At 38.1% G+C, this 25,783-nt stretch overlaps 1 protein-coding gene across 1 annotated transcript in view; it reads right to left on the bottom strand.

The window, feature by feature from the left end:
• Window positions 1-14,776: 14,776 nt before the first annotated feature.
• map4k2 (mitogen-activated protein kinase kinase kinase kinase 2) overlaps window positions 14,777-25,783 on the bottom strand; it is a 227,419-nt gene continuing 216,412 nt past the window's right edge. Inside the window, exons 31-32 of the mRNA XM_028804122.2 lie at window positions 23,406-23,461; window positions 14,777-20,246 (exon numbers count right to left, since the gene is read on the bottom strand). Coding sequence (XP_028659955.1) covers window positions 20,159-20,246; window positions 23,406-23,461 — 144 coding nt within the window. The 3' untranslated portion in view covers window positions 14,777-20,158. The remainder of the gene's footprint in view (window positions 20,247-23,405; window positions 23,462-25,783) is intronic.

Genomic DNA, 25,783 nt, shown 5'->3' with positions numbered 1-25,783 from the left:
ACTCGCCACAACCGTCTGATAGAACATCTGCAGCATCTTATTGCAGATGTTGAAGGACGCCAGTCTTCTAAGGAAGTATAGCCGGCTCTGTCCTCTCTTGCACAGAGAATCAGTATTGGCAGTCCAGTCTAATTTATCATTCAGCTGCACTCCCAGGTATTTATAGGTCTGTACCCTCTGCACACAGTCACCTCTGATGATCACGGGGTCCAGGCCAGGCCAGGCCTCCTAAAATCCACCACCAGCTCCTTGGTTTTGCTGGTGTTCAAGTATAGGTGGTTTGAGTCGCACCATTTAACAAAGTCCTTGATGAGGTTCCTATACTCCTCCCTCCTGCCCACTCCTGATGCAGCCCATGATAGCAGTGTCGTCAGTGAACTTTTGCACGTGGCAGGACTCCGAGTTTTGTTGGAAGTTCGATGTATATAGGCTGAACAGGACCGGAGAAAGTACAGTCCCCTGCGGCGCTCATGTGTTGCTGACCACAATGTCAGACGTGCAGTTCCCGAGACGCACATACTGAGGTCTGTCTGTAAGATAGTCCACGATCCATGCCACTAGGTATGAATCTACTCCCATCTCTGTCAGCTTGTCCCTAAGGAGCAGAGGTTGGATTGTGTTGAAGGCGCTAGAGAAGTCCAGAAACATAATTCTTACAGTACCACTGCCTCTGTCCAAGTGGGAGAGGGATCGGTGTAGTATATAGATGATGGCATCCTCCGCTCCCACCTTCTCCTGGTATGCGAACTGCAGAGGGTCGAGGGTGTGGCGTACCTGTGGCCTCAGGTGGTGAAGCAGCAGCCGCTCCATGGTTTTCATCACATGTGACGTCAGAGCGATAGGCCGGAAGTCGTTCAGCTCACTAGGACATGATACCTTTGGGACTGGGGTGATACAAGATGTTTTCCAAAGCCTCGGGACTCTCCCCTGTTCCAGGCTTAGGTTGAAGATGTGCTGTAGAGGCCCAGCTCCAGCGCACAGGCCTTCAGCAGTCATGGCGATACTCCATCTGGACCCGCTGCTTTGCTGGCACGAAGTCTCCTCAGCTCTCTGCTCACCTGCGCTGCTGTAATTGTGGGGGGGGGGGGGGGGGGATGTCTCTCCTATGCTGGTATCAGCAGAAGGATGGGTGGAGGGTGCAGTACTCCGAGGTGAGAGTGGGTTAGGGTAGTCAAACCTGTGAAAGAAGTTGTTCATTTGGTTTGCTCTCTCCACATCTCTCTCGAATGTGGCACCCCGCTTCGAGCTGCAACCACTGATGATCTTCATCCCATCCCACACTTCCTTCATGCTGTTATTCTGCAACTTCTGCTCCAGCTTTCTCCTGTACTGCTCCTTCGCTGCCCTGAGCTGGACTCGGAGTTCCTTCTGCATGCGCTTGACCTCATGCTGATCACCGCTTTTAAAGGCCCTTTTCTTCTGGTTCAAAAGGCCCTTGATGTCACTTGTAATCCATGGCTTGTTGTTAGCATAGCAGCGTACTGTTCTTACTGGAACAACAATGTCCATACAGAAGTTGATGTAGTCAGTAGTGCAGTCAACAACCTCCTCAATGTTCTCACTATAAGATCCCTGCAGGATATCCCAGTCCATAGTTCCAAAGCAGTCCCTCAGAGCTTGCTCTGCTTCAGGGGACCACTTCCTGAATGAGTGTGTGGTTGCAGGTAGCTCCCTCACTCTTGGTTTGTAGTGAGGCTGAAGCAGAACCAGGTTGTGATCTGCTTTCCCAAGCGCAGGCAGCGGGGTCGTTCTGTATGCATCTTTAACGTTTGCATACAGTAAATCAATAGGCCTATTTCCCTGGGTGTTACAGTCCACATACTGAGAGAAGGCAGGTAATGTTTTGTCCAGCGTCACATGGTTAAAGTCTCCAGCGATTAGCACAAGCGCCTCAGGGTGCTGCGTTTGTAACTTAGCAACAGCAGAATGGATGAGGTCACCTGCTATCTCCATGTCCGCCCGAGGAGGGATGTATACAATTACATATTTGTGATATTATTATTATATGATATACATATTTATTACATATTTGTGAGTGGCAAAAGTATGTGAACCTTTGCTTTCAGTATCTGGTGTGACCCCCCTTTGCAGCAATAACTGCAACTAAACTTTTCCGGTAACTGTTGATCAGTCCTGCACACCAGCTTGGAGGAATTTTAGCCCATTCCTCCGTACAGAACAGCTTCAACTCTGGGATGTTGGTGGGTTTCCTCACATTAACTGCTCGCTTCAGGTCCTTCCACAACAGTTCGATTGGATTAAGGTCAGGACTTTGATTTGGCCATTCCAAAACATTAACTTTATTCTTCTTTAACCATTCTTTGGTAGAACGACTTGTGTGCTTAGGGTCGTTGTCTTGCTGCGTTACCCACCTTCTCTTGAGATTCAGTTCATGGACAGATGTTCCTTTAGAATTCTCTGATATAAATTCAGAATTCATTGTTCCATCAATGAAGGCAAGCCGTCCTGGCCCAGATGCAGCAAAACAGGCCCAAACCATGATACTACCACCACCATGTTTCACAGATGGGATAACGTACTTATGCTGGAATGCAGTGTTTTCCTTTCTCCAAACATAACGCTTTTCATTTAAACCAAAAAGTTCTATTTTGGTCTCATCCGTCCACAAAAAATTCTTCCAATATCCTTCTGGTTTGTCCACGTGATCTTTAGCAAACTGCAGATGAGCAGCAATGTTTTTTTTGGAGAGCAGTGGCTTTCTCCTTGCATCCCTGCCATGCACACCATTGTTGTTCAGTGTTCTCCTGATGGTGGACTCATGAACATGAACATTAATTAGCCAATGTGAGAGAGGCCTTCATTTGCTTAGAAGTTACCCTGGGGTCCTTTGTGACCTCGCCAACTATTACACGCTTTGCTCTTGGAGTGATCTTTGTTGGTCGTCCACTCCTGGGAAGGGTAACAATGGTCTTGAATTTCCTCCATTTGTACACAATCTGTCTGACTGTGGATTGGTGGACTCCAAACTCTTTAGAGATGGTTTTGTAACCTTTCCAGCTTGATGAGCTTCAACACCGGGTGCCACTCCTGTCAAGTAAGAACAGGCAAATGAGACTACAATTCACATGGGCTAATCAAAATTGGACAACAAAACACGAGAAAAACATTGCCTGGTCTGTTGAGTCTCGGTTTCTGCTGTGACATTCGGATGGTATCAAACATGAAAGCATGGATCCATCCTGCCTTGCATCAACAGTATAGACTGGTGGTGGTGGTGCAATGGTTTGGGGGATATTTTCTTGCACACATTGGCCCTCTTAGTACCAAATGAGCAATGTTTAAATGCCACAGCCTACCTGAGTACTGTTGCTGACCATATCCAACCCTTTATCACACCTCTTCTGATGTCTACTTCCAGAAGGATAAAGTGCCATGTCACAAACCTCAAATCATCTCAAACTGGTTTCATGAACATGACAATGTGTTCACTGTACTCAAATGGCCTCCACAGTCACCGAATCTCAACCCAATAGAGCACCTTTGGAATGTGGTGGACCAAGAGATTCACATCATGGATGTGCAGCCATCAAATCTGCAGCAACTGCCTGATGCTATCATGTCAATATGGACCAAAATTCCAGAGGAATGTTTGCAGCACCTTGTTGAATCTATGCCACAAAAGAATTACGACAGTTCTAAAGGCAAAATGGGGTCCAACCTGGTACCATCAAAGTTTACCTAATGAAATGGCCGGTGAGTGTACATGCAATGGCATAGAGGACACTGCAGGGCCAATTGGTCAAACCCTTCAGCCAGAAACCGGCTTAGAGCAACCAGCACAAACACTGTTTTACATGCTACACAAAGCAATATTTTCCTAGGTAAGCAATTATGTTGAGCCTATAATTGAAAACTGTAATGAACTGGTTAAGAAGACAAACCTGAGGGTTGTTCTAAAGATTTCAATTTAATACAGTAAGTTAAACTTCGAAGGGAAGCTCATTACTTATTTTACACAGCATCTTGTGCCCACTGGCCCTTAATAAAGAATCGCCACTAGGCCGTCATGTCTCCGTTTGCAGCAGCTCCTGTTTATGTTTCACCTCTCTGGAAATCATGTCTTAAAGCTTGGCTCCCTCGCCTCTACCTTTGCAGACTACATGCAGTTAATGGCAGCACTTTCACCTCCACTATTAATCATCTAAGAATAATGCATACTTGAACAGGCTGAACTCTAGTTATAGTAACATTGTGCTTCTTAGCCATCATCAAAGCCATCAGAGTTTGGTGTTATTAGATTTATGGAGTTTTGACCTCAGCTTAGCTGTTCTGTATTCTGCTTTTGTTATTGCTGTTATTGTGCAATTTTGTAATGAACCTCCTGCTGTTTTTGCCTTTCTAAATTAAACTTCTAAGTGAATGGACTTCCACCAATCAGCTTGGAGAGATAGTATTGGGAGGTCTATTCCCACCATCATGCATCGATGATCGAAGAGACTGGCTGGTTCAAGAGATGTATTAATAGTAACCTTTCAGATTCAAATTTTTGCCAGTTATATGAGAGAAGAAAGTAGACTTGTATGCTGTTGAGCACATAATAGAATCTGCTACCATCATTTGAGCCAGTGGCAAGAATTTTTTGCTGCACATTGTGTCCTTGGATGTTCAAAGAGACAACTAAAAGATAAGCCACGATCACAGAATAAGAAGCACCACAGCATGCCTGCATTCATGTGACTGCTCCCCACCAGAAACACAAGCATCCAAAACCACTCACAGGGCTCCCTTTTCAACCCCTAGCCCCAACCAACCCAATAATCATACATCTTCCAAAGGCTACCCCAAAATCCTCCCACCATGCCTATATGCAGACCATGACTAAGACATAACAGAGCAAGTTAATAATTAACCATTGCAGGCATGGAGGTCCACCCTCTAAATATCCTATATCTGCAGTACCTGACTTTGGGCAGTAGACCCATCAGTCAAGACAGTGCCAAAAGGGGCCAACGTGGAGGTACCCCCACTCCAAAGAAACAGAACATAACAACTTCCCATTACCAGAATGATGCGTACAGTCAAAACGCACATCAACAATAATGAGGTAGCCATACATGTAAGAATAAAAAAAAAATCAAAATAGCATCCATTAAAAGGGAAAAGTAGAAGAAGAAGATATTGCCTTTGCATAGTACTTTTCAAGACACTGAAAATGCTTTACATTGAGAGTGGAGCCACTCCAACTACCACTAATGTACAGCAGCCACTTTTGCACCAGTACGTTCGCCACATATTAGTTATTAAGTAGTGAAGGGGTGCAAAAAATAGTCAGCCAATTAGGGGACATAGGATGATTTTATAACTAGAGAGTCAGGACATCCCATCCAAAGGATGGCGTCATTTTTGCAACTGCACTGGGCCATTAGAATCCACACACAGACCACAGGATAAGTGCTGCTGATGGTATCACCAACGTCTTCCAGCAGCAACCCAAACTTTTCCTGGTTGGTCTCCCATCCAAGTACTGGCCGGGCCCGAACATGCTTAGCTTCAGGTGAATGACTTGTTCTGAAGTGCATGTAAGGACATGTGAAATCTTGACACGGGCCAGATACAGGAATAAAAGGTTGCAAGCCTTGTCTTGGTGCATGTTTCATGACTGGAGCCATAGCCTTCCCGGCTGGAATCACTGCGTAACTTAAGTCAGGAAAAAGATATTCTAGGTTACCTAACTTTCTTACCTCCTTCAAAATAACCTGGCAATTACTGAAGTTGAGAAACTCTACCAATAATGTCCTTGTACGGAATGAACTATAGTTATGTGTGCAAATTCTTTGAAACCTCTCTGGAAACAAACCTAGACAGAGGTTGCGTAAAACTTTGATAGTACAGTATTTACACTTTCATCTCTTGAATTCCCTGATGTGAACATTATTTCTGCAATTTCTAACTTCCAATTCAGTGTGTGTTGCACTTAATGACACCACCCAAATGTCCAAGAAAGTAATCTGCGTATCATGGTGACGGACAGTTACAGGCAGTGTTTTAAACTCAGAAGAAATCTTGTGCTTGCTTATTTGATTTCTCGTATGTCATTTCAGACCATACCAAGTTCCGCCTTTGTGTGAGGCAGAGAGCTGGTTGAACACAAACCGTTTCAAATCATCATAAAGAGCTTCCATATTTAAACTTAAGCATACTAATGCCTTCTACCCTGGGACTATGGGGCTGGAGATCTCAGGGTGAGAGCCTCTCGAACCTGATACTATCTATTGATTCCTTAGGGGTGAGCAAAAAGTTTTCATAAAATTCTGCAGTTAAGTGGAGATGAGAGTTATAAAATTAGGGAAAAATGAAAAAGGCCAAAGAATAGCATTAACATTTGTCAATCAGTCAGCAAGATTAATGTGTTTCACTTAATCTCTACTCACTTAACCTGTGCAAAAAATCTTAAGTTGAGTTTTGAAGGTCTCAAATTCACTACTGACCACCATACGACTTGGTAATTTATTCCATGTATCTATTATTCTAAGTATGAAGCTTTAAAACTTAAAAAAAAAAAAAAAAAAAATTTATAGAGATGCAAAACTTACCCTCAGCTGGTTTCCATCTTTGTCCCCGTGTTCATGTTGAAGACAAAGTAAAAGCTGGAATTCATCATATCCATCCATCCATTTTCCAACCCGCTGAATCCAAACACAGGGTCACGGGGGTCTGCTGGAGCCAATCCCAGCCAACACAGAGCACAAGGCAGGAACCAATCCTGGGCAGGGTGCCAACCCTCCGCAGAATTCATCATATTATTTCCCTTAATAGTTTTGAAATCTTCTATTACCTCCTAATTTTAGTTTGTTTAAACCTTACCTCATAACTTATGTATACTCCATGGTCTTAGACTAGTTGTTCTTCTGTGGACTTTGCTCTCTTCTTTTTTGTATTTTGGAGACCAAACCGCACATAGTACTCCAGATGAAGTTTCACTAGTGGGTCATATAACTTGAGTATAACCTCCCTTGACTGATACTTCATACATATATGATATAAAACCTAAAATTCTATCAGTCCGCTAAACTGCTTCAATACTCCCTGGAGGTGCAACTTGAAGAGCTCACTATGACTCAGAAGACCGTCTCGTATGTTTCTAGGTTTCCGACCTTCAATGGTGTTGCTTTTATTTCCCATATGTAACAGTTTACATTTATTTTTATTTAATTTCATCTTCAACTTGTCTGCTCAATTCTGAATTCTCTTGAGGTCCATTGGCAATAAGACTAATGCTAAATTGTCTTACCTAGCTTTTCATTTCCATTTTTCTCAAGATCAGATATACAGTGGTGTGAAAAACTATTTGCCCCCTTCCTGATTTCTTTTCTTTTTCACACAGGGCCATGTAGGTTTGGATTTTTTTTCTCCCTAAATAATAAACACCATCATTTAAAAACTGCATTTTGTGTTTACTTGTGTTATATTTGACTAATGGTTAAATGTGTTTGATGATCAGAAACATTTTGTGTGACAAACATGCAAAAGAATAAGAAATCAGGAAGGGGGCAAATAGTTTTTCACACCACTGTATATATTACAACATTAGAAAGATTTAGAAGAGAACAGGCCAATCAGCCTAAAAAATCTTGCATGTCCTATCCACTTAACTCTTTCAAAAAAACATCAAGTTTCATTTTGAAAGTCCTAAAGTCCCACTGTCTACCACACTGTTTGGTAACTTATTCCATGCGTCTATAGTTCTCAGAGTGAAGAAAAACACCCAAATGTTTGTGCAAAATTTACCTTTAACAAGTCACCAACTGTGTCCCTGTATTCTTGATGAACTCATTTTAAAACAACAGTCTCAATCCACTGTACTAATACCCTTAATAATTTTAAACACTTCAATTATGTCTCCTCTTGAAGAGATCTCATTTTGTTTAAACTGAAAAGGCTCAGCTCTTTTAATCTTTCCTCAGAACTCATCCTCTGTAGCCCTAGATTCAGCCTAGTCGCTCTTCTCTGGACCTTTTCTAGCGCTGCTATGTCCTTTTTGTAGCTTGGAGACCAAATATGTACACAGTACTCTAGATGACATTCTATTAGCCTTCTTAATGGCTTCTAAATACCATCTGGAAGTGGATAATGTCGAGTCAAATACAACTCCTAAATCCTTCTCATAAGGTGTAAGAGCAGTGGCTCCAGCACTGATATTTGATGGACACCACTTTTAATATAAAAAGGTTCTTGTACCATTGATTTCAGTGTAAATCCAATTTTACAAATTCAATGTACACTGCATGTTGTTTTAATCTGATCACTAGCCTCTCATGCAGGACCTTCTCAAAACGAATTCTGAGAATCAGCATAAGTCAGATTGTATGCTTTTCAGCTTCCCATGTTAACTATTCACTAATATGGCTCCTCTTGACATGTGCTGCTCAATGATTGCTTACACTACTTTGTCCATGATACAGAAAAAGTCAAGTTTACTGGCCTATAGGTATTTAGACCATTCAGATTGCCCTTCAATATAATGGGACATTTTTTGATTTTAAGAATTTTTAAGAATTTCCTCATTGTGCAGTGATTATCGAAAAATGTATACTTACTTGCTAACCTCTTTAAGCTTTTTAACCCAAGCGTCATTTCCCACTTTTCAATGACTGCATCCTTAATATTGGATCACTAAAGCTCCAAGGGGGTGATGAACTTCTTCACGTGTGGAAACATAAGAAAAAAAAGTGTTTGGAAAATGCAGAGAAAAACTGGAGGTCATGGAGTAAACTCTCACAAAGACAAATGCATGCAAAAGCCTCCCCAACTGAGACCTAAAACAGGGCCGAAGAACATCAACTTCAACTGAACGCCTAAACTATGGCGCAGCTGGAAATTAAAGTCAACAGCATAAAAAAGGCAAGTGAGGGTCTGGTCATACTTTGATTTTTAAGTGATTTTTCAAGCCAACACCATCTTTTAACAACCATTTATTTGCCATGGGGAATTGTGTTCTAAAGTGAAACTTTTTTATCAATTAAAAAAAAAAACAATGCCTAAGTAGCTTTCTGAATTTACAGTTCAGTATTAGAAAAATGAAAATGCCAAAAGAGAACAATCTATATATATATAATTCACTAAGTCCATGGCAAGCAAGACGCAGGCAAGACAGAGCCCCGCCCACCAACAATTCACTAAGCAGCCGACCATGACACGCACGACAGTGCCCCGCCCGCCAACTCTAACATTCCTCCCACGTCCATTACCTTCACATTGTTTTCCTTTTATTTCTGATCCCGTTCAACAACTATATGGCGACATCGACTTCTCAACTGTGACTCCGGAACAACTCAGTACGCAAGCTATATTAAGCGTCACCAACAAAGACTCGCTACACCGTAATGAACAAGTACTGAAACAACTCATCCCTACCGACGAAGTAACTTTCACCAGCGTTGCCTCCATCGTCACAGACGATCCTGCAGATCAAGTTTCATTCCCCGAAAAATTTCTTAACAGTCTTACTCCCACTGGCATGCCTCCGCATAAACTCAAAATTAAAATAGGTTCAGTCGTCATGCTTCTCAGAAACCTCATGCCAGCAAGAAGTCTCTGTGATGGCACTAGACGGACTGTTACCAGCATTCACTGCAATGTACTGGAGTGTAAAACTATCGCAGCTCCTACCTCACAAACTGTCCTTATTCCCCGGATATCCCTGACCCCATCAGATTCAAATTTGCCTTTTACTTTTACATGCAGACAATTTCCTGTTAGATTGGCCTTTGCAATGACAATAAGGCACAGGGACAAACTTTCAAAACGATATGCCTGTATCTGCCAAACCCAGTTTTCAGTCACGGACAATTGTATGTTGCTCTCTCCAGAGTTCCATCTTTTCATTTACTCACAGTCGTATCCTCAAACCCACCCCATTTGGACAACTGTGTCGTTCAGGAAGTGTTCACCCATCAATAAATAATTATGCGGCGTATTCTACGCCGCGGGTTGGCTAGTATAGATAAAAGAACTTGTGATGCATGATGCACCCCAAAGACGAGACTGAGTCTTAGTACTTTAGCAAAATCAGCTTTATTCAACTCAAAACAGGAACAGCAAAGTTTTTTATTGTAACGGGATCTACCATTCTACTAAACAAAGACACAGCAAACATGCAGGGTTGGGGCCTAGTCAGTGGCCAAGTTATAATCATGCATCAAGCAACTGCACTTGCGTGTGGCAGCAGTCAGCTTGTAGTTAAATCTGCGGATGCCTCGGTGACGGACAAGTCTCACAAACTATACAAGAAAGGGCAGAGCAGGCTCTTCTTCCTTAGGAGACTGCATTCCTTTAACACGGGAAGTGACATCCTTCACATCTTCTTCAACTCTGATGGCCACTGTGATGTTCTGGACTGATAACATCACTTCAAGAGAAGCCTGCCGAATCAACAAGCTAAATATAAGGGCAGGCTCAGTTATAGGACACATTCTGGGGCTACTGGAGGTAGTAGCAAAGGAAAGGATTATAACAAACCTGAGTGCCAATATGAACAATGCTGCACATCCTCTCTTTGACACACTAACACTGGAGACTTTCAGCCAAATAAATATTCAGAAGAAGTGTGTCAGGAAACACTATTGGGGCTCATTTACTTCAAATACAATATGCCTTTATAATGCCCACCTTCACCGTCTCTAATAGCAATTTGTCACCTCAGTTGAGATGGAGCTGGAGTTTGTCCTCAGGGGTTTCCAGAGAGATGTCCAGTTACTACCACAATCAGGCTGAGTGCTTAAACTAAGTGGTCCTGGTGTGAAGTTGATCTACAAATGGACAGCCCAGGTTTGTTAACTACCTTATGCCATCTGTTGGTGGGATAGGCCTCAGCTTCATATGTCCCATCATCAAGAGCAATCTGAGAAAATCCATGTATATTTGTGGACAACACAAAAAATATGTAAAGCGTCCAATTCAAAATGAGTACCTCTCAGAACACCTAACATACTACTACAAATAAGTGTTATTAAACCATTACCTTGAAAAAGGAGTCACAGTGAAATTTATTTAATGTCACTTACAGACAGCAAACAGAAATGCAATCTATTACAAAATTAATATTTTAGAACCTAGTTATTTTAAAGAATCACATACAAGACATGGATTGTTTAAGGATGTTTTCTAAAATGTGTATCTGAATACTAAGGTACAGTGCCACAGCAACATGATCTGGTGCAATCCTCATGAAGGGTAGCAGCTATTGCATTGTATCTTTGAAATCTGTAGAGCTCCACAGAAGGCTAATAAAGCAGGCCTCCAGAAGGCCCTTATGTTTTCCTAATCAAAGCCTGACCTCTAGTGGCTAAACACAAATTACTGTATATGTTGAAATTTATAGTCTTTATCCTGTATAATGGGACTTTCTCTAATCTGGTCTTGGGAGACTTTCATTCAGCAAATCTTTTAGCTACAGTTTGACTCATGTTTTAACTGCAAGTCTTTGCATACAGTATTTAGTTTGTGCGTCATTCAGTGGATACAGAAGTAATTGAATTTAGCAATATGTAAATTATGTTTATTTAGCACAGAACAACATTTATCGTTTAACCTGTTTGTTGTGTGTTCACATATAATTTCAATAAAATTGCTTTTAAAAAGCAGGTCATTTGTAATGAGTGAACCGTGCTGTAAACACAACAGAAACAAACATAAGTCTGTAAACAACTGTGAGTGAGGCATCAGTCCATCTTAGGAAGTCATCACACATATATAAAAGCAGAATTTAAACCCTAATTCAACTGGCAAGCATGCCTTTGAGATGTAGCTAAAAAACTAGTGCATTCAAGGAAAAAAAAAGAAAAACAAAGACACAGCAGAAAAGGTGCAAAATCCCTGCAGCTCTGAAGCAGCAGTTTTAAGCATTGAACCCCTGTGCAAGGAGTCTTTACTGTACACGTTAGTTAATCCGATAACTTTAACTGAACTCCTTTGGTCACTACTTGTCAAATATATTCGCCCAAATATTGTGCACATTTAAACACTAGATCTTGAATTGTGGTGTCACAGAGGTGATGTAGATTTGAGAGTTTTGCAAAATAACCACAAATTTTTCTAAACCCTTTAAACCTAAAGATACAACCACTATAGTGTAATACACTTACAGTATACAGTTTATTTTTCTTGATCAAAATTGTACGTCAAACTGTTTACAATCATAAATAAATTATTTTAATAAATAAGTTGCTTCAGTACGCATTGTGGGTAGGAGTGTTGCATCATGAATCTAGCATCTTGCATTTGATTCCCATGCCTCATATTGTCTGTGTGAAGTTTCTCCACATGTCTATTTGGGTTTTCACACTGGGTATCGCAAATTTCTTTCCATTTTCCCCAACAACACACAGGTCAAGTTAGCTGGTGTTGCTAAACTGGCCCCAGGACCGATTTTAACAGCATTATAGGCCCCCGGGCAAAACAGTGCATTGGGGCCCCTACCTACATAATCACTCAGAAAGTCACAACATACATAGATTAGCACGGTGCCCCTATGCTCGTGGGGCCCCCGGGCAACTGCCCAGCATGTGCATGCGAGCACTGCATTAACAGTTCTGACTGGCCCCTGTGAGAATGTGAGTGCATGTGTAAGTAGGCTCTGTGGGAAGTCTGCTGCTAGCCTCCCTCCCTAAGTCTGTTTCCTGCTGTGCACCGAAAGGGGCTAGGATAGGCTCCAGTACCCCGCTAACAATGAATTAGTTTAAGTGTGTTCAGGAACGTAGTAAGAATTTTAATATGTATAAATCCTTATATTTACAAATATTATCCTTTTTTCATTTACAAATAAATTTTCAAAGCTCAAAATTGAACACTCATACAGAAAGGTGCCCACTCATTCACAGCCTGTTTAGGGAAATTAACCAATTAATACAAATGTCTTTTGGAAATCAACTGGAATACTAGAGGCAAACCCACAGACCTCCACAAACAGAGACAAATCTGACATTTGAATCTGGGTCCTAGGTTGTGAGTGAATGTCAATGCTATGATTCTGGAAATTAAATAAATAAATAAAACTTTGGTAATGTAATAACCATTTAATGCATTACATAGAAGTTTATTTAAAAAAGAGATTTACTTCATAAATAGGAAAAACAACAAATATACAATGTGTAACGTTTTAAAATATGTACATCATTTGTTTAAATCTTCACTCTTTAATGGTTATTCATTTCAATAATGCAGTTCTTTTTAAATTAACATCTGTAATTATCAGATATGTAGCTGTCTGATACAAGTATGGATAGTTAGTAAAACAGACATTGACTCTTCTCATAGTGGTATAAAATTATTAGTCTACTAAAAACATTGAAAAATACAACGCTACACACATAGAGAACATGAACATGACCATATTTATATCGAACAGCTCTTTTAAATTGTATTTTCAAAAAGTTTTTACCTGCTTTCTACTGAGGCAACTAGGAATTATTTGTTTTAAACAAGCATGCATTCAAAAACAGGGCTATTAAAAGTTGTTTCTTTGTCAGTCTACTAGGTAAAGAGCTCTGTTCTAAAACATAAATATATTTAAGTTTGTTGATTTCTATCAATATCCTCAAAAATACCGAAGACTACCAAAGCAATATACAGGGTGGCACATATACAAAGAGCCTGCAACACTCATTAACAGATAATGGACTATCTGTCAGGCAGTTTGCAGTTTGTGACACGTAAGGACTGCATGTCTGATATGGATGTGTGCAACACTGGCGCACCAAAGGGAACTGTCCTACCTCCTATTTTCTTCACTCTGTGCACCACAGACTATAAATATAACAGCAACTCATGTCACTTGCAGAAATTCTACAATGATTCTGTACTTATGGGTTGTGTTGATATGGGGGATGGCACAAAGTATAGGAATCAGTTGGAAAACTTTGTTTCTTGGTGCAGAAAGAATTTTTGGCAACTTAACATCAGCAAAACCAAGGAACTAGATTTTAACTTTTGCTGCATTAAAAAGCCACTATGTCCGGTCACTGTTCAAAGGTTGGATGTAGAGGTGGTCAACTCTTACAAGTACTTGGGGGTCCACATCAATGACAGGCTGGGCTGGGCTGGTCTCATAACCCAGTGGAGCTACAGTATATAAGAAAGAGCAGAGCAGGCTCTTTTTTCTTAGGAGACTGCACTCCTTTAATGTGAGAAGTGACATTTCTCAAATAATCTACAACTTTGTAATGGCCAGTTGAGAATTTCTTGATGTTGGTGTACTGGGCTGGTAACATCACTTCAACACAGACCCACCAAATCAACAAACTAATTAAAAGGACAGGCTCACTTATAGAATGCACTCTGGATCCCCTGGAGGTAGCAGCAAAGGAGAGAATTAATACAAAACAGAGTTTCATTATGAACAATGCTGCACATCCTCTCTCTGACACTAAAACAAAACAGAGTTTCATTATGAACAATGCTGCACATCCTCTCTCTGACACACTAACACTGAGGACTTTCATCCAACAAAACATTCAGAAGAAGTGTGTCAAGAAATGCTACTGGGGCTCTTTTATACTAACAGCAGTATGCCAGCATAATGCCTCACTGTGACCGTAACTGCCAAGTCAGATGTTTTTTCTTTCTTTTTAAATTTTTGTCATTTTTGTTATTCTGTCAAGACTACGTGTGTGTTATATATATATATATATATATATATAGATAGATATAGATATAGATATATATATATATATATAGATATAGATATAGATATATATATATATATATATATATATATATATATATATATATATATATATATATATATATATTAGGGCGTTTCATTTTTCCAAAGATGTGATTTTCATATGACTTTGCTTACGCCCCGAGTCTCAGTGATGTAAAAGATATATATGCCAAATTTCAAGAAGATTGGATAATATTTAGGGGTTGCACACATTGATCACTTTTATTTCAAACTAGTGAAATTTCTAATATTCAGTTTCAGGATCCCAGGGGCTCTGCATCAAGCAAGGTGGATGGCAAAGGAAATATATGCACTTAAAATTGTCCTCTTCACTAAACAGTTGAATATTCCTCAACGAAAATTGAAAGGAATGAAACGGGTTGCACATTTTGCAGCCTCATATATGGTCGCTTTTGGCACGAGGCAATTGTAAGTCGATGGGCTCCAAAGAACGATTTGGATATGCTACAGCTTCTGAGCACTTACCCAGATGCAGACGTCAAAAAAAGTGTTCTCACAGTTGCTAAGAGACACCTTTGGTATCTGTCAGAAACAAACGTAGGATTGGCTTTTATGGACGAACGTATTACTCAGGCTGAAAAGGAAAATATGACTAAAACTTTAGAAACCAAACCTGCAAAGAAAAAGGAAATGAAACGATTAGAGGGTAAAAACCTAGTTTTTGAAGGAAAAGACCTGAGCCATTTCGTTACTAATAAAACAAAGACGTTCTTTGAATTGTTTGGGATCCACGACGTGACAGAATACTGCAGTGATTCTCTAAGAAGCCATGTGAATGCTCTTAAGGTGGTCAATGATACCGCAGAAAGAGGAATTGCTCTGATAAAAAAGTTTAACGAATTGGTCAGGGACAAACAACAAAAACAATTCTTGTTGAGGGTAGTCAAGCATCACAGAAAAGTCGTCACCAAGCGAACAAAAGAAGGGATTGCATCGTTCAAAGTTGATTAATATAACACATGTTTTGCATACTACCTATTAATCTTAGTGTCTAGTTTTAATATTACTTTGTTTGTGATTTCTAGTTTTCCCAATAAAAGTAATTAACATTGAAAAATCATATTTTTTGCCTACTTTTACAAAACTGATCAAAGAGTGCAACCTCTAAATATTATCCAATCTTCTTGAAATTTGGCATATATATCTTTTATATCACTGAGACTCGGGGCGTAAGCAAAGCCTGCAAAAATTTTACATTTTATTTTTTGCCTTAGAAAATGAAACACCCTAATACTGTATATATATTTACTCTCTATATATAAAATACTAAGCCTAGAAGTCACGCTTTAAATCGAGCTTATTTTAAAATCTACATATATATGTTTGGTATCATACTTTTCAGAATTTATCAAACTTTAATGTGATGTTGTTAGATTTTCAGAATCTTATTCCGTTTTTAAATTATAAACTAAAAAATATCAAGAACTCTTGTCCCGCAAGACGATACTTTGTGCCAAGAGATTTAACCACGCCTGGGGCTGGAAATAAAAGACAAAGCCTGCTGTACAGGCTTTTAAATGTTCAAAGTGCTGCGCTAGATGCAAATCACACAGCACGGCAGCAGCAGCAATCCAGCAGCTGATCGAGCAAACAGGAGGAAAAAAAAAAAAATTTGTTTCCCATTGTATCACCGTTTAAGAGGGGGTTTCGGAGGAGCGACTGCATCTCCTTATGGTGCGTTCAGCCCCCCTTTTCACAACGTGAGTGGCAGAGGTGCGAAGTGGCTGGCGCAGGCTGGGGGGGTTGGCGAGCAAAGCGAGCAGTGGGTGAGCCCCCTAATATAAATATATATATAGTCACACACATGCGCATGGGAGGCAGCTAGAGGGACCAATCAAAGGTAATTCCACGTCAGGCAAGGGCGGCAGGGTGCACTAATCTTTCCAAATAATATTTCGGCAGATCAAAGATGTGAAATTCTGCCAGAGTCCGGCCCTGAAGACGTCAGTTCTGGTTCCAACCCCAAGAACATCACTTCCGATTCTGGCCCCCAGATGATGTCACTTCCCCCAACCTACTATAAAAGCCAGATTACCTCAACTGTTCACAACTCTTGCTTATATTTGCCCTTTTGTAGCCAGGGATTAAGTATACAGATGGCTGCCCTAAACCTTTGTCTGTGTGTTAAGGCTGATTATTTCACTATATAATTCCACTGTATATATATATATATATTTATCTGTTTATTTATTTACTGAGCTTCTATAAAAATCCAAATTTCTCCATGGAGACAGGTTGATATAGAGAGAGATAATATTAATCTATCTGTCTATCTACTGCATATAAATAATAGGAGAACCTGAATGTGCAAACCTCTACAGACTCTTGTACCATCAGGATATAAAAATATCACTTCTTCAGTACTTGTTCACAGAATTTCTTTGACCCATGTACTTGCTAGAACTAAAGATTACTATTACTTTATTTGGAAACATGCTTCATTGTGTAATGTTTCTTAAGCCTGTCCATGTCTTCAATAAGGTTCGGTATGTTCATTTACTATTGCCAAGTTCACCTACATCCTCAAGAATGCAGTACAAGCTGTCTTTCACAAATGACTTTTAGTTGCAGATAGGGAAAGCGGAAATTACAGAATGGGTAATGCGCATTTAGTCATAGTCTTTTTTTGTATGGAATGGTCCTGATTAATTCTTTAATGACTTTGTTAACTACTATATACAGTGTGCTTTTTGTTAATGCCCGTGCAACAGCTTTAAAGCTATGCTCACAAATATTTTGACCTAATAGCAGACAGTACAGATACTGCAAGGGCTACTTGTGGGTGTGTCATTTTAGTTTTTAGCCTGGTTTTCAGCTTAAGGTTTGTCAGATCCCTAATTAATAACAAATTTCTTTACAATATAAACAAAAACATTCACTTATTAACTTTTGCAACATTGACAGAGAAAACAGAAATTAAATCTTGTATCTATGTGGAAAGGGTATAATCACAATTAAAACTTATTACTTTGCCTTACTGCATTATGCATGTTGGAATCAAGATTATATAATGGACAAGGGAAAAAAACACATTACGGAGGTAGTAAGATACTGAATGGTAGCTGGTAAAGGCAAAATGAAAACTGTAAGTAAAATGAATCACTGTTGACCAAAAACCACTGTACATGTTTATAGAAAATTGTGCATGGTTTGAAAATAAAAACAAAATGTAAATTACAATGTATAAATAAAAATATTGTAAAATGCATGAAGTGGCTGGATATTAAAATCACAGGATGAAAAATGCAATATATTATTTAACTCTATAGATAAAAGTGTAGTGTAGTGTAATTAAACAATTTTTAAATTACTACAGAATAATTTACAATAAAGGTTTTCAACTATTAACATTCTTTAGCATTTTCTTCAATTATTAATTTGTTTTGTGTAAGATTATTTCTGTCCTCCACAAAAAGTACAATAGGTGTTTCATATAAATGATTATTTTTCTAAGATATTTTTCTAAGATATTCATAACCACATACACATTTTAATGTCTGAACCCAAATACCCAATCCCTTTATTAGCACACAGGTTTAAATGTATGGGGAAAAAATCAGTTTCATCCAACTTAAGGGAGGCATGACAATTTCTACAATGAGAACTGCAGTATTCAAATGAGCAAAGTTAATACACACTTACAGTAAAAGACTAAAATATGCCTCTATCAAAAAATAACTAAAGAGATAATTGTAAAAACATGTTTCTGTTTTTTATTTATAATTAATTTGGAAATAGCTGTAGATTATTTTGACTTTGACACTCTACACTGTTTATGTTTCATAGTGCAAAAAATCAGAATTAAGTAAGATTCCAGATTATAAAATAAAAAAGTGTGAAAAAAATTCAGGTCAGGAAAATCCTTATAGCAAATCCTGTACTAATGCACTACAACAGATGTATGAGATAACCTTTATGAGGCAACTTGCATCCCATACACTAAGTTTCTGTAAAAGAAACATACATATACACAGCATAATACCTGTTCTAAAGAGTAAATTAAGCCAGGTTCTTAACAGGCATGTACTAAACGTCATCTAACAAAACACATTGAAGCATTTTTCATCTGAGTAATGATCAATGAATATGGAATAAATTGCTTAGTACATTTTTTTCATGGAAGGACAAAGGGCATAAAGAGTCATAAATTTATTGAACATATTTAAATGTCCAACAGAGTATAAGGTGTTAGCTGCTGTTATTTAAATAATATCTCTGTTTCTGATTGTTTGCTGATTATTACTGATAATCTCAGCACTAATATGTCTTAATGTCTTTCCCAAAAGACCTCAGGAAAAGACAAATAATGTGAAACAAACCAGCAAATACCAACCTTTACTTTAAGTAGGCTTCTAGTGTATCAATTATTGCTTTGTTCAAAAAATTGTGCCTTAACTCAAAAACTCCAAGAAAGGCAAAAAAACATACAAAGGTATCAAAGGACAGATCATAACTTTGCATTTATACACCAATTATCTGAAGAGAGTTGTATCATCTCCAAAACATTTTTCTTTTTTTACAGTTTTAAAGAATTCTGTAAATAATAACAGAATTTGTATTTTTTCCATATGTATTTGCACTAACCATGGAAAATAGTTTTATCATATTAAGGTTGTTTTATTAATTGGGCAGATGCTATAAACTGAACATCACAAGAAAAATAAAAAAATATGTTTTCTTATCTTAAAAACAGTACGGCAAAGCAGCTTACATTAAATGAACAATTGTATCATTAAAAGTTTTATACTGTAGTCTGTAATGTAGATTGCATCAATAAACCTTAGTGAATTGTAAAAGTAGATATTCTTATATTAACTTCTAACCTTTAAGCATAGTACAAAAATATCATAAACTGTACCAAACAAATAGATATTTATTATTTTTGAAAAGGATTACTTTGTTTCACCTTATAAAGTTTATTATTACACCTTTCTTCATTGTCCATTCAAAGTAATTCAGAACAGATAGCAGATATTCTACCTGTCTGCAGATTTCAAAGAAATGCAATAGTTCGTAAGGTTTATTTTTATTACTGAAGAATCTTGTCAGAATGCTGGAAGTATGTGAATAATAAATGTGAATTTAAAAAGTGCAACACTTTTTTTTTTAACTCCACAAAAGTTTTGTGTTTAAAAGCAACAATATGTAAAATGTCAATTTAATTCAGCTGATTTTCAAAAGATGTTAGTCAAACAGCATCATCCTGGGACATTACAATAAAGACTCTTCAATTTTGCAGTACACAGAACTATGGAAGACATCTTGTTCCTGAGGTAAGTATTAAATCCATCATTTCTCAAGGCACTTACCAACAGTGCCATAAATTAACTGATACCAGCCTTAATCTAAAGGCAAATTTAAGTTCTCTAACATTTTGTGCTTTTCTGTAGTCCGACGTTTTGGCTCTCTAAACACACCACCATTTATTTTTACTGTATAGTGGGTCTTTACATCTCAAAGGCTACTTTCATGACCTGTCAAAATATAGAGGTTACTCAGAGCAGAAGGATCCTCAGTTGGTGTGCTTTCCAAAATAATATCCCTAAAACAAGAACAGCAAGCAAAAACATGGTTAATATAAAACACCTCGGAACACTGCTTATATGCTGCTTATATGCTAACAAAAAACAAAATAGTATCGCGCAGGTAACTGAAAACTGTTTAGATGTGTCAATGTTTAAAAGCCTGTTTAACTATTCAAACAAGCTCCTCTAACGGAGTTAGAGATACTCTCTTTTGAAAAGGGATTTTGGGTTTTGACTAAATAGTTTTACCTAGTCTCTCCAGCTCCAGGAGCACTTTGTAAAAAAAACATTTGATCCAAGTAGGTGTCCTTAATTTCTTCTTTTAAAGTTTTAAAAATCCCTAATTTATTCCACAGGCCTATCATGTACAAGAGAAAGTGGACATAAATTAGAACAAACATAGTCACATACATTTATTTTCAACTGTTACTTTTATGACAAAATCTCTACCTTGTGTGCTGATTTAAGGGGAGAGAGCTCTCAAGAGACAGCACCACATGTTCCACCACAGCAAATGGAGTTTGCATGTACTCAACCTCTACTGCAGGAAACAGAAAAGGGCTGTTGCTAGGGAACAACTAGTGGCAGACATCCTCCATGAGCTTCCAGTGGGGGGAAAAAAGCATTCATGCAAACAATTTCGTTTTTGTGCGACTTCATGTTGAAAATATGTAACATGTTATATTTTCTGGAAACACACTGCACTCCTCTGTGATGAAGTCGGCCATACAAAATAATTTTTTCTGTGGATTACCTATATTACACACAGGAGTGAAATCTGCCATTGCATTGCTTAGAAACTTTGTATTTGGTTTTCACTGTATCTTTCTCTACCAACTGAATTAAAAATGAGCAGCGAATTCTTTAATAAGTTACAACATACACAAAAGCTTTTGTTGCAAAAGTATGAATGGTTTAGTTTTTCAATTTGACTTGGGGAGAAACTTAGTTTGTAGCTGAGTGATTTCTACTTAATAGTTACAAAATCTTAAAGTTTAAGAGCTAATAGTTAAGAGTTTAACAGTTTGTATATTTTGTCTGACTTTACACCCAAACACTTGCACGAAGGATAACTCAGGGACAGACCAGCTCAGAATACAGGGTATAAGGCATCTCATTGCCACCAAGTATTGTTAGAGATGGCTTGGTTTAAAATGAGTATCATGAACTATTACAGTGTAATCTATTATTTTATGGTGCATTTGACTTAACATCACCCTTGGACTACCTGTGCATTCTTTAATTGAATTTAAGATCTCCATAATTATAAAATGGGACATGATTGGTAGTGGAAGTTCTGCACATGAAAGTGATGAAGGCCATAGTGTAAACAAGATGATATGATAAAGGAAAATCTGTATTTATATAAGCTCACCCCTCTCATCCTGTGAAATTACCCCATCCACTTCAAATGGCTGCCACTCCCTGTGACTCTCTGTTTTACTATAACAAAAGTTTACTATAACAAAGGTTAGCAGCAGTATAAATAAGTTGAAAAGTGGCTTAAAATCAAAATGACTTCAATCAACAAATTTTAATCAATTAGTTTATCTACACAGTGTGATGGGTTGGTGTCCTGTCCATGTGTTGTTCAGGCCTTGTTCCTGATGACTGCTGAGATAGCCTCAAGCTGCCCCACAAAACAGCCTGGAACAAGCAGGATAGGAAGATGGATGAATCTAATAGTTTATTATGACAATAATGAAACATGAAGATACTTCTTTAAGTTCAACATCCTGGACTTCAAAAATTGTTTTCTAATTTAACCTAAAAAATGAAGCATGGTGGTGCCTTTCACAGTATATCTGTGCTTAAGGTTTTATTTTTTCCTTCTACTTTTTGAAAAAATAAAGAAAAAACTACTCAGCCTCAAAATGATTCTGACAAATTAAAAAGTGTCATTACACTTTAACTACAAGCTTAACAATTTTGTTAACTTTATTATACATTTTAAGAAATTAGCTTTGGCTTTAACTATTTTTTAAGAAACTGCTTGATTTTTATAAATCACTTACATATACAGTCTCACTTGCCAATTAGTATCACTAATTGTGTTACCCCTTTAGAAGATTGTTTTATGTCTAAACATGTATGAAAAGTAGCAACAACAAGTTTCATGCTCTACAGCATAGGTACACATTTTCACATTCCCCACACATGCACCACTACTCATCACCCTAAGGGGCATGAAATAAATCACATTTGTAAAATTACCTAGTCTTGTTTTAATAACAGTACAGTGTTAGAAAGATTTGGATAAGTACTTTATACTGTATGTATATGTATGCAATCTCACAACGTGAATCAACACACAGGAATTCTCTCCATTTTTATTTGGACATATTTGAAAAGTAAAGTTTCTGTTTCATGTTAGGAATTCTGTATCATTAGCTAAAATTGTATGTCTATATGCTTTTTTTGCATAAAATTTCTAATTATAGTTAAACTTAATAACGTGGGTGTCTGTAGCAAACAATAGCATGCCACAACTGTGAAAATATAACTTCAAAAATACCACACTTATCCATTAAACTTTCCTTGCCAGACAAGAATGTGAACTTTTTCGTCCTACTTTAGCTTGAGATTTAGGAGAATTTGTAAATGGATCTTATTTTTGACTTTGACTGGAAGCACTGTTAGAATTTAAGGTTCTTTTTGATTTTAGGCATAACTCTCTACCCATGATACTACATGTTACAATTTTTAACAGGTACAGATAAAATAAGTTTAAAAAAAAAAGTTTCAGGTTAATATTTGACAAATTACGAGACATCAAGAAATACACAATCACTCAAAATACAGAAGAGAAAATGGCAAAACACTATTATAATGTAATAGTACTAAATTAACTTCACATTGTCAACATTTCACAAAATGATTGAAAACACTTAATACCTAAGAGGTTCCCTTATTTTTATATTTGTGCTAATTTATTTGCATTCTTTTTTAGGACTTTGATAGGAACAGTTTGCATTTATCTTGCCTGACACCTGGAGAAGATATCCAGCAATTAAAACGTTTCTCAAAAATGCACAGACTATGCATTTTGTCTTTTACTTTTTTTTTGGTTTTCAGTTGATAAACAAAATTATATGATGTCGAAATCAATACTTTTATCTAAACTAACAATTACAATGATTTTTGTCATAAAATGGGAAATTGGGATAGAAACTTACCTGCTTGTTCCAAGTACTCTAAAAACTCTACTCTCATCAGTGATCTCTTGTGTTACCTGGTCGAAGAAAGAAAGAAAACGTATACAAACTCTCCATATATTACACACTGAAAAGCACTAAATTAACAAATATAAAACTACAGAAGGTTAACCTAATTACTTTTGCTTTATGAGTGGAGTATATCAAATTTATAATTTCTGCATGGTTTTTGTTTTAGAAAAAGACATCTATGAAGCAGAGTTTTCTGCTTGCTGCTTAAATGATTGATATATGATTACACTATTAAAATAATTTCACAATAACCTCAAAACTTTCACAAAGTATGAAATAAAAATCAAAATACTTACCAAACTTCAACAGTTAAAATCCCTATAACATTTTACCATTCACTCCATGTATTTCACACTGATTTTTGTATCTAGCTACTGCTCTATTTTAATTAGTGGCACAGCTATTGACTTTGCTAATTCTCCAAATACAGAGTATCACCTTGTGACAAAAAGTATATCAGCTACAGCAATTTCAAAAAGCGTTCTTGATGTGCTCTCTACTTAATACTTCAAATGTAAAACATTTAATGTTATTTAGAACACCTATTTCACTGATTTGTATTATTAGTTTGCCCCAGGCAAACCTGCATCAGTTAGACATTCAGTTAAACTGACTATGTCAGAGTCTAGTTCCGTGTTAGGAATACTATTTAAGAGGACAGAAAGCCTATCAGGATAACTAAAAAGTAGCCTTTGTTCAAAAGAAAAAATATTTGTACTTTTTTAAAGTGGGCAAAGAATGCAAACTTAGGGTTAAATACACATTGGGAACAATAAGCAGCTAGTTGGGGATATAAACACATTTTCTTTTGCTGAATCTAGCTAATCAAATTTTAGGGTCACAGAAACAGCCAAAGTTCCAGTACTGATGAGTGAATGTCTAATCTACTATGCCTAAAAGTCTGTATATACTGTAGTAATATGTAGGCTTCTGTAATACTTCAGTTTCTTTTTGGTTAAAAAGTCCATGACAAGGTACACTTGCTCAAATACCATCAATCACTCATATAAAGAAAATTTAAATCGGCTATTTAATCTAACATGTAAGCCATTTCAGATGTGTCAAGAAAACTACAATACCTAAAGGAAAACCAAATCAGAAATAAGGAGTGTGACTTTTGCCTGGACACCATCAGACCGACACTGCATCTTTATCAAAGATACTTTATTTTCTTCTCCACACAACAACACTACTCAGTCCCGCACAACAACACAGTGCTTCTAGCCCCAGTCTCCCTTCTCCTGGGCCTTCTCTCTCCTTGTCCCTGGGCCACCTGCACTCTCTATCCAGAAGCTTCGTCCTGCTCCTGCTCCCGACTCCAGCTCATTGATTGGAGGGAGGCGGCCCCTCTTATCCTCACCCGGATGAGATCCAGCTGCTCTACCTGACGTCACATCCTGGTGTGGCAGAAGCGTCAGGAGAGCACCCGGAAGCACTCCGGGTGACACTGGAAGGATCGTCCTCCATGGGTGTGGCGGAAGTAAATAAGTCTCGGGCTCCATGAGGCTCGGGGCGCCCCCTGGCGGTGACCAGAGGCCCCAACGGTCTTGAGCCTCCCTGCTCCCCTTCCGTGGGCCTCTTCTACTCCAGGGCGGTTGCCCCCTCGTGGCCCGGAGGACAAATATGTCACAACCCAGTCCTTCCAGGCGTCCTGGCCGGGTCTGACCCCCAGCCATGTACGACAGGAGAAAGGTTAACACTAGAATTACCAGAGCCTACGAAAAAACTCGTATATCCGGCCCACCTTAAATCGCTTCTTAAATCCGTTCACACCTCTCCACCAGCATCCTTTGTCCTCTAAATGTGCTGATAAAAGACAAGCTGCCAGCAGCCGGCTATTCCATCCCCCCACCGACTTAGAACGTGAGCGAAGTTTTCCCAGCTCACGCCTTGATTGATTATGTGGGAGTGAAGTGGAGTTTTACAGTGGAAATAAGAGATCATTATTCTAAAGTAATCTGTGTAAACACATTGTTAAAACAGAAACTTTTTCATATTTTAGTAATAAATGTTACAAAATGTAGTAGGCATAAACTATAGAATATATAAAGCCCGAGTTCCAAAGATCAAATAAACACTTTCACAAAAGCTTCAAAAATGATTCAACAGCTTCTGTGGTGTAGCGCACTAAGATTTGCCTCTTAGCGCAGAGCAGCTTTTCCTTGCCTCACAGACCTGAGTTCGATTCCCCGCTGGGGACGAAGTGTTGCTTTTTTTTTCTTTTCTTTTAAACCTCAAACGGACATAAAATTTATACATTGGTATGCACTGTCAGTTACTGAGATCGTTATATTTTCATGTGGGATGCTCCTTTTCAAATATTTTTT

This window comes from Erpetoichthys calabaricus, chromosome 1 (genome assembly GCF_900747795.2).
Source record: "Erpetoichthys calabaricus chromosome 1, fErpCal1.3, whole genome shotgun sequence".
In the NCBI taxonomy this organism is placed as follows: domain Eukaryota; kingdom Metazoa; phylum Chordata; class Cladistia; order Polypteriformes; family Polypteridae; genus Erpetoichthys; species Erpetoichthys calabaricus.
Note: the sequence above shows the minus strand (reverse complement) of the source record. Positions and strands in the feature narration are given on the sequence as shown.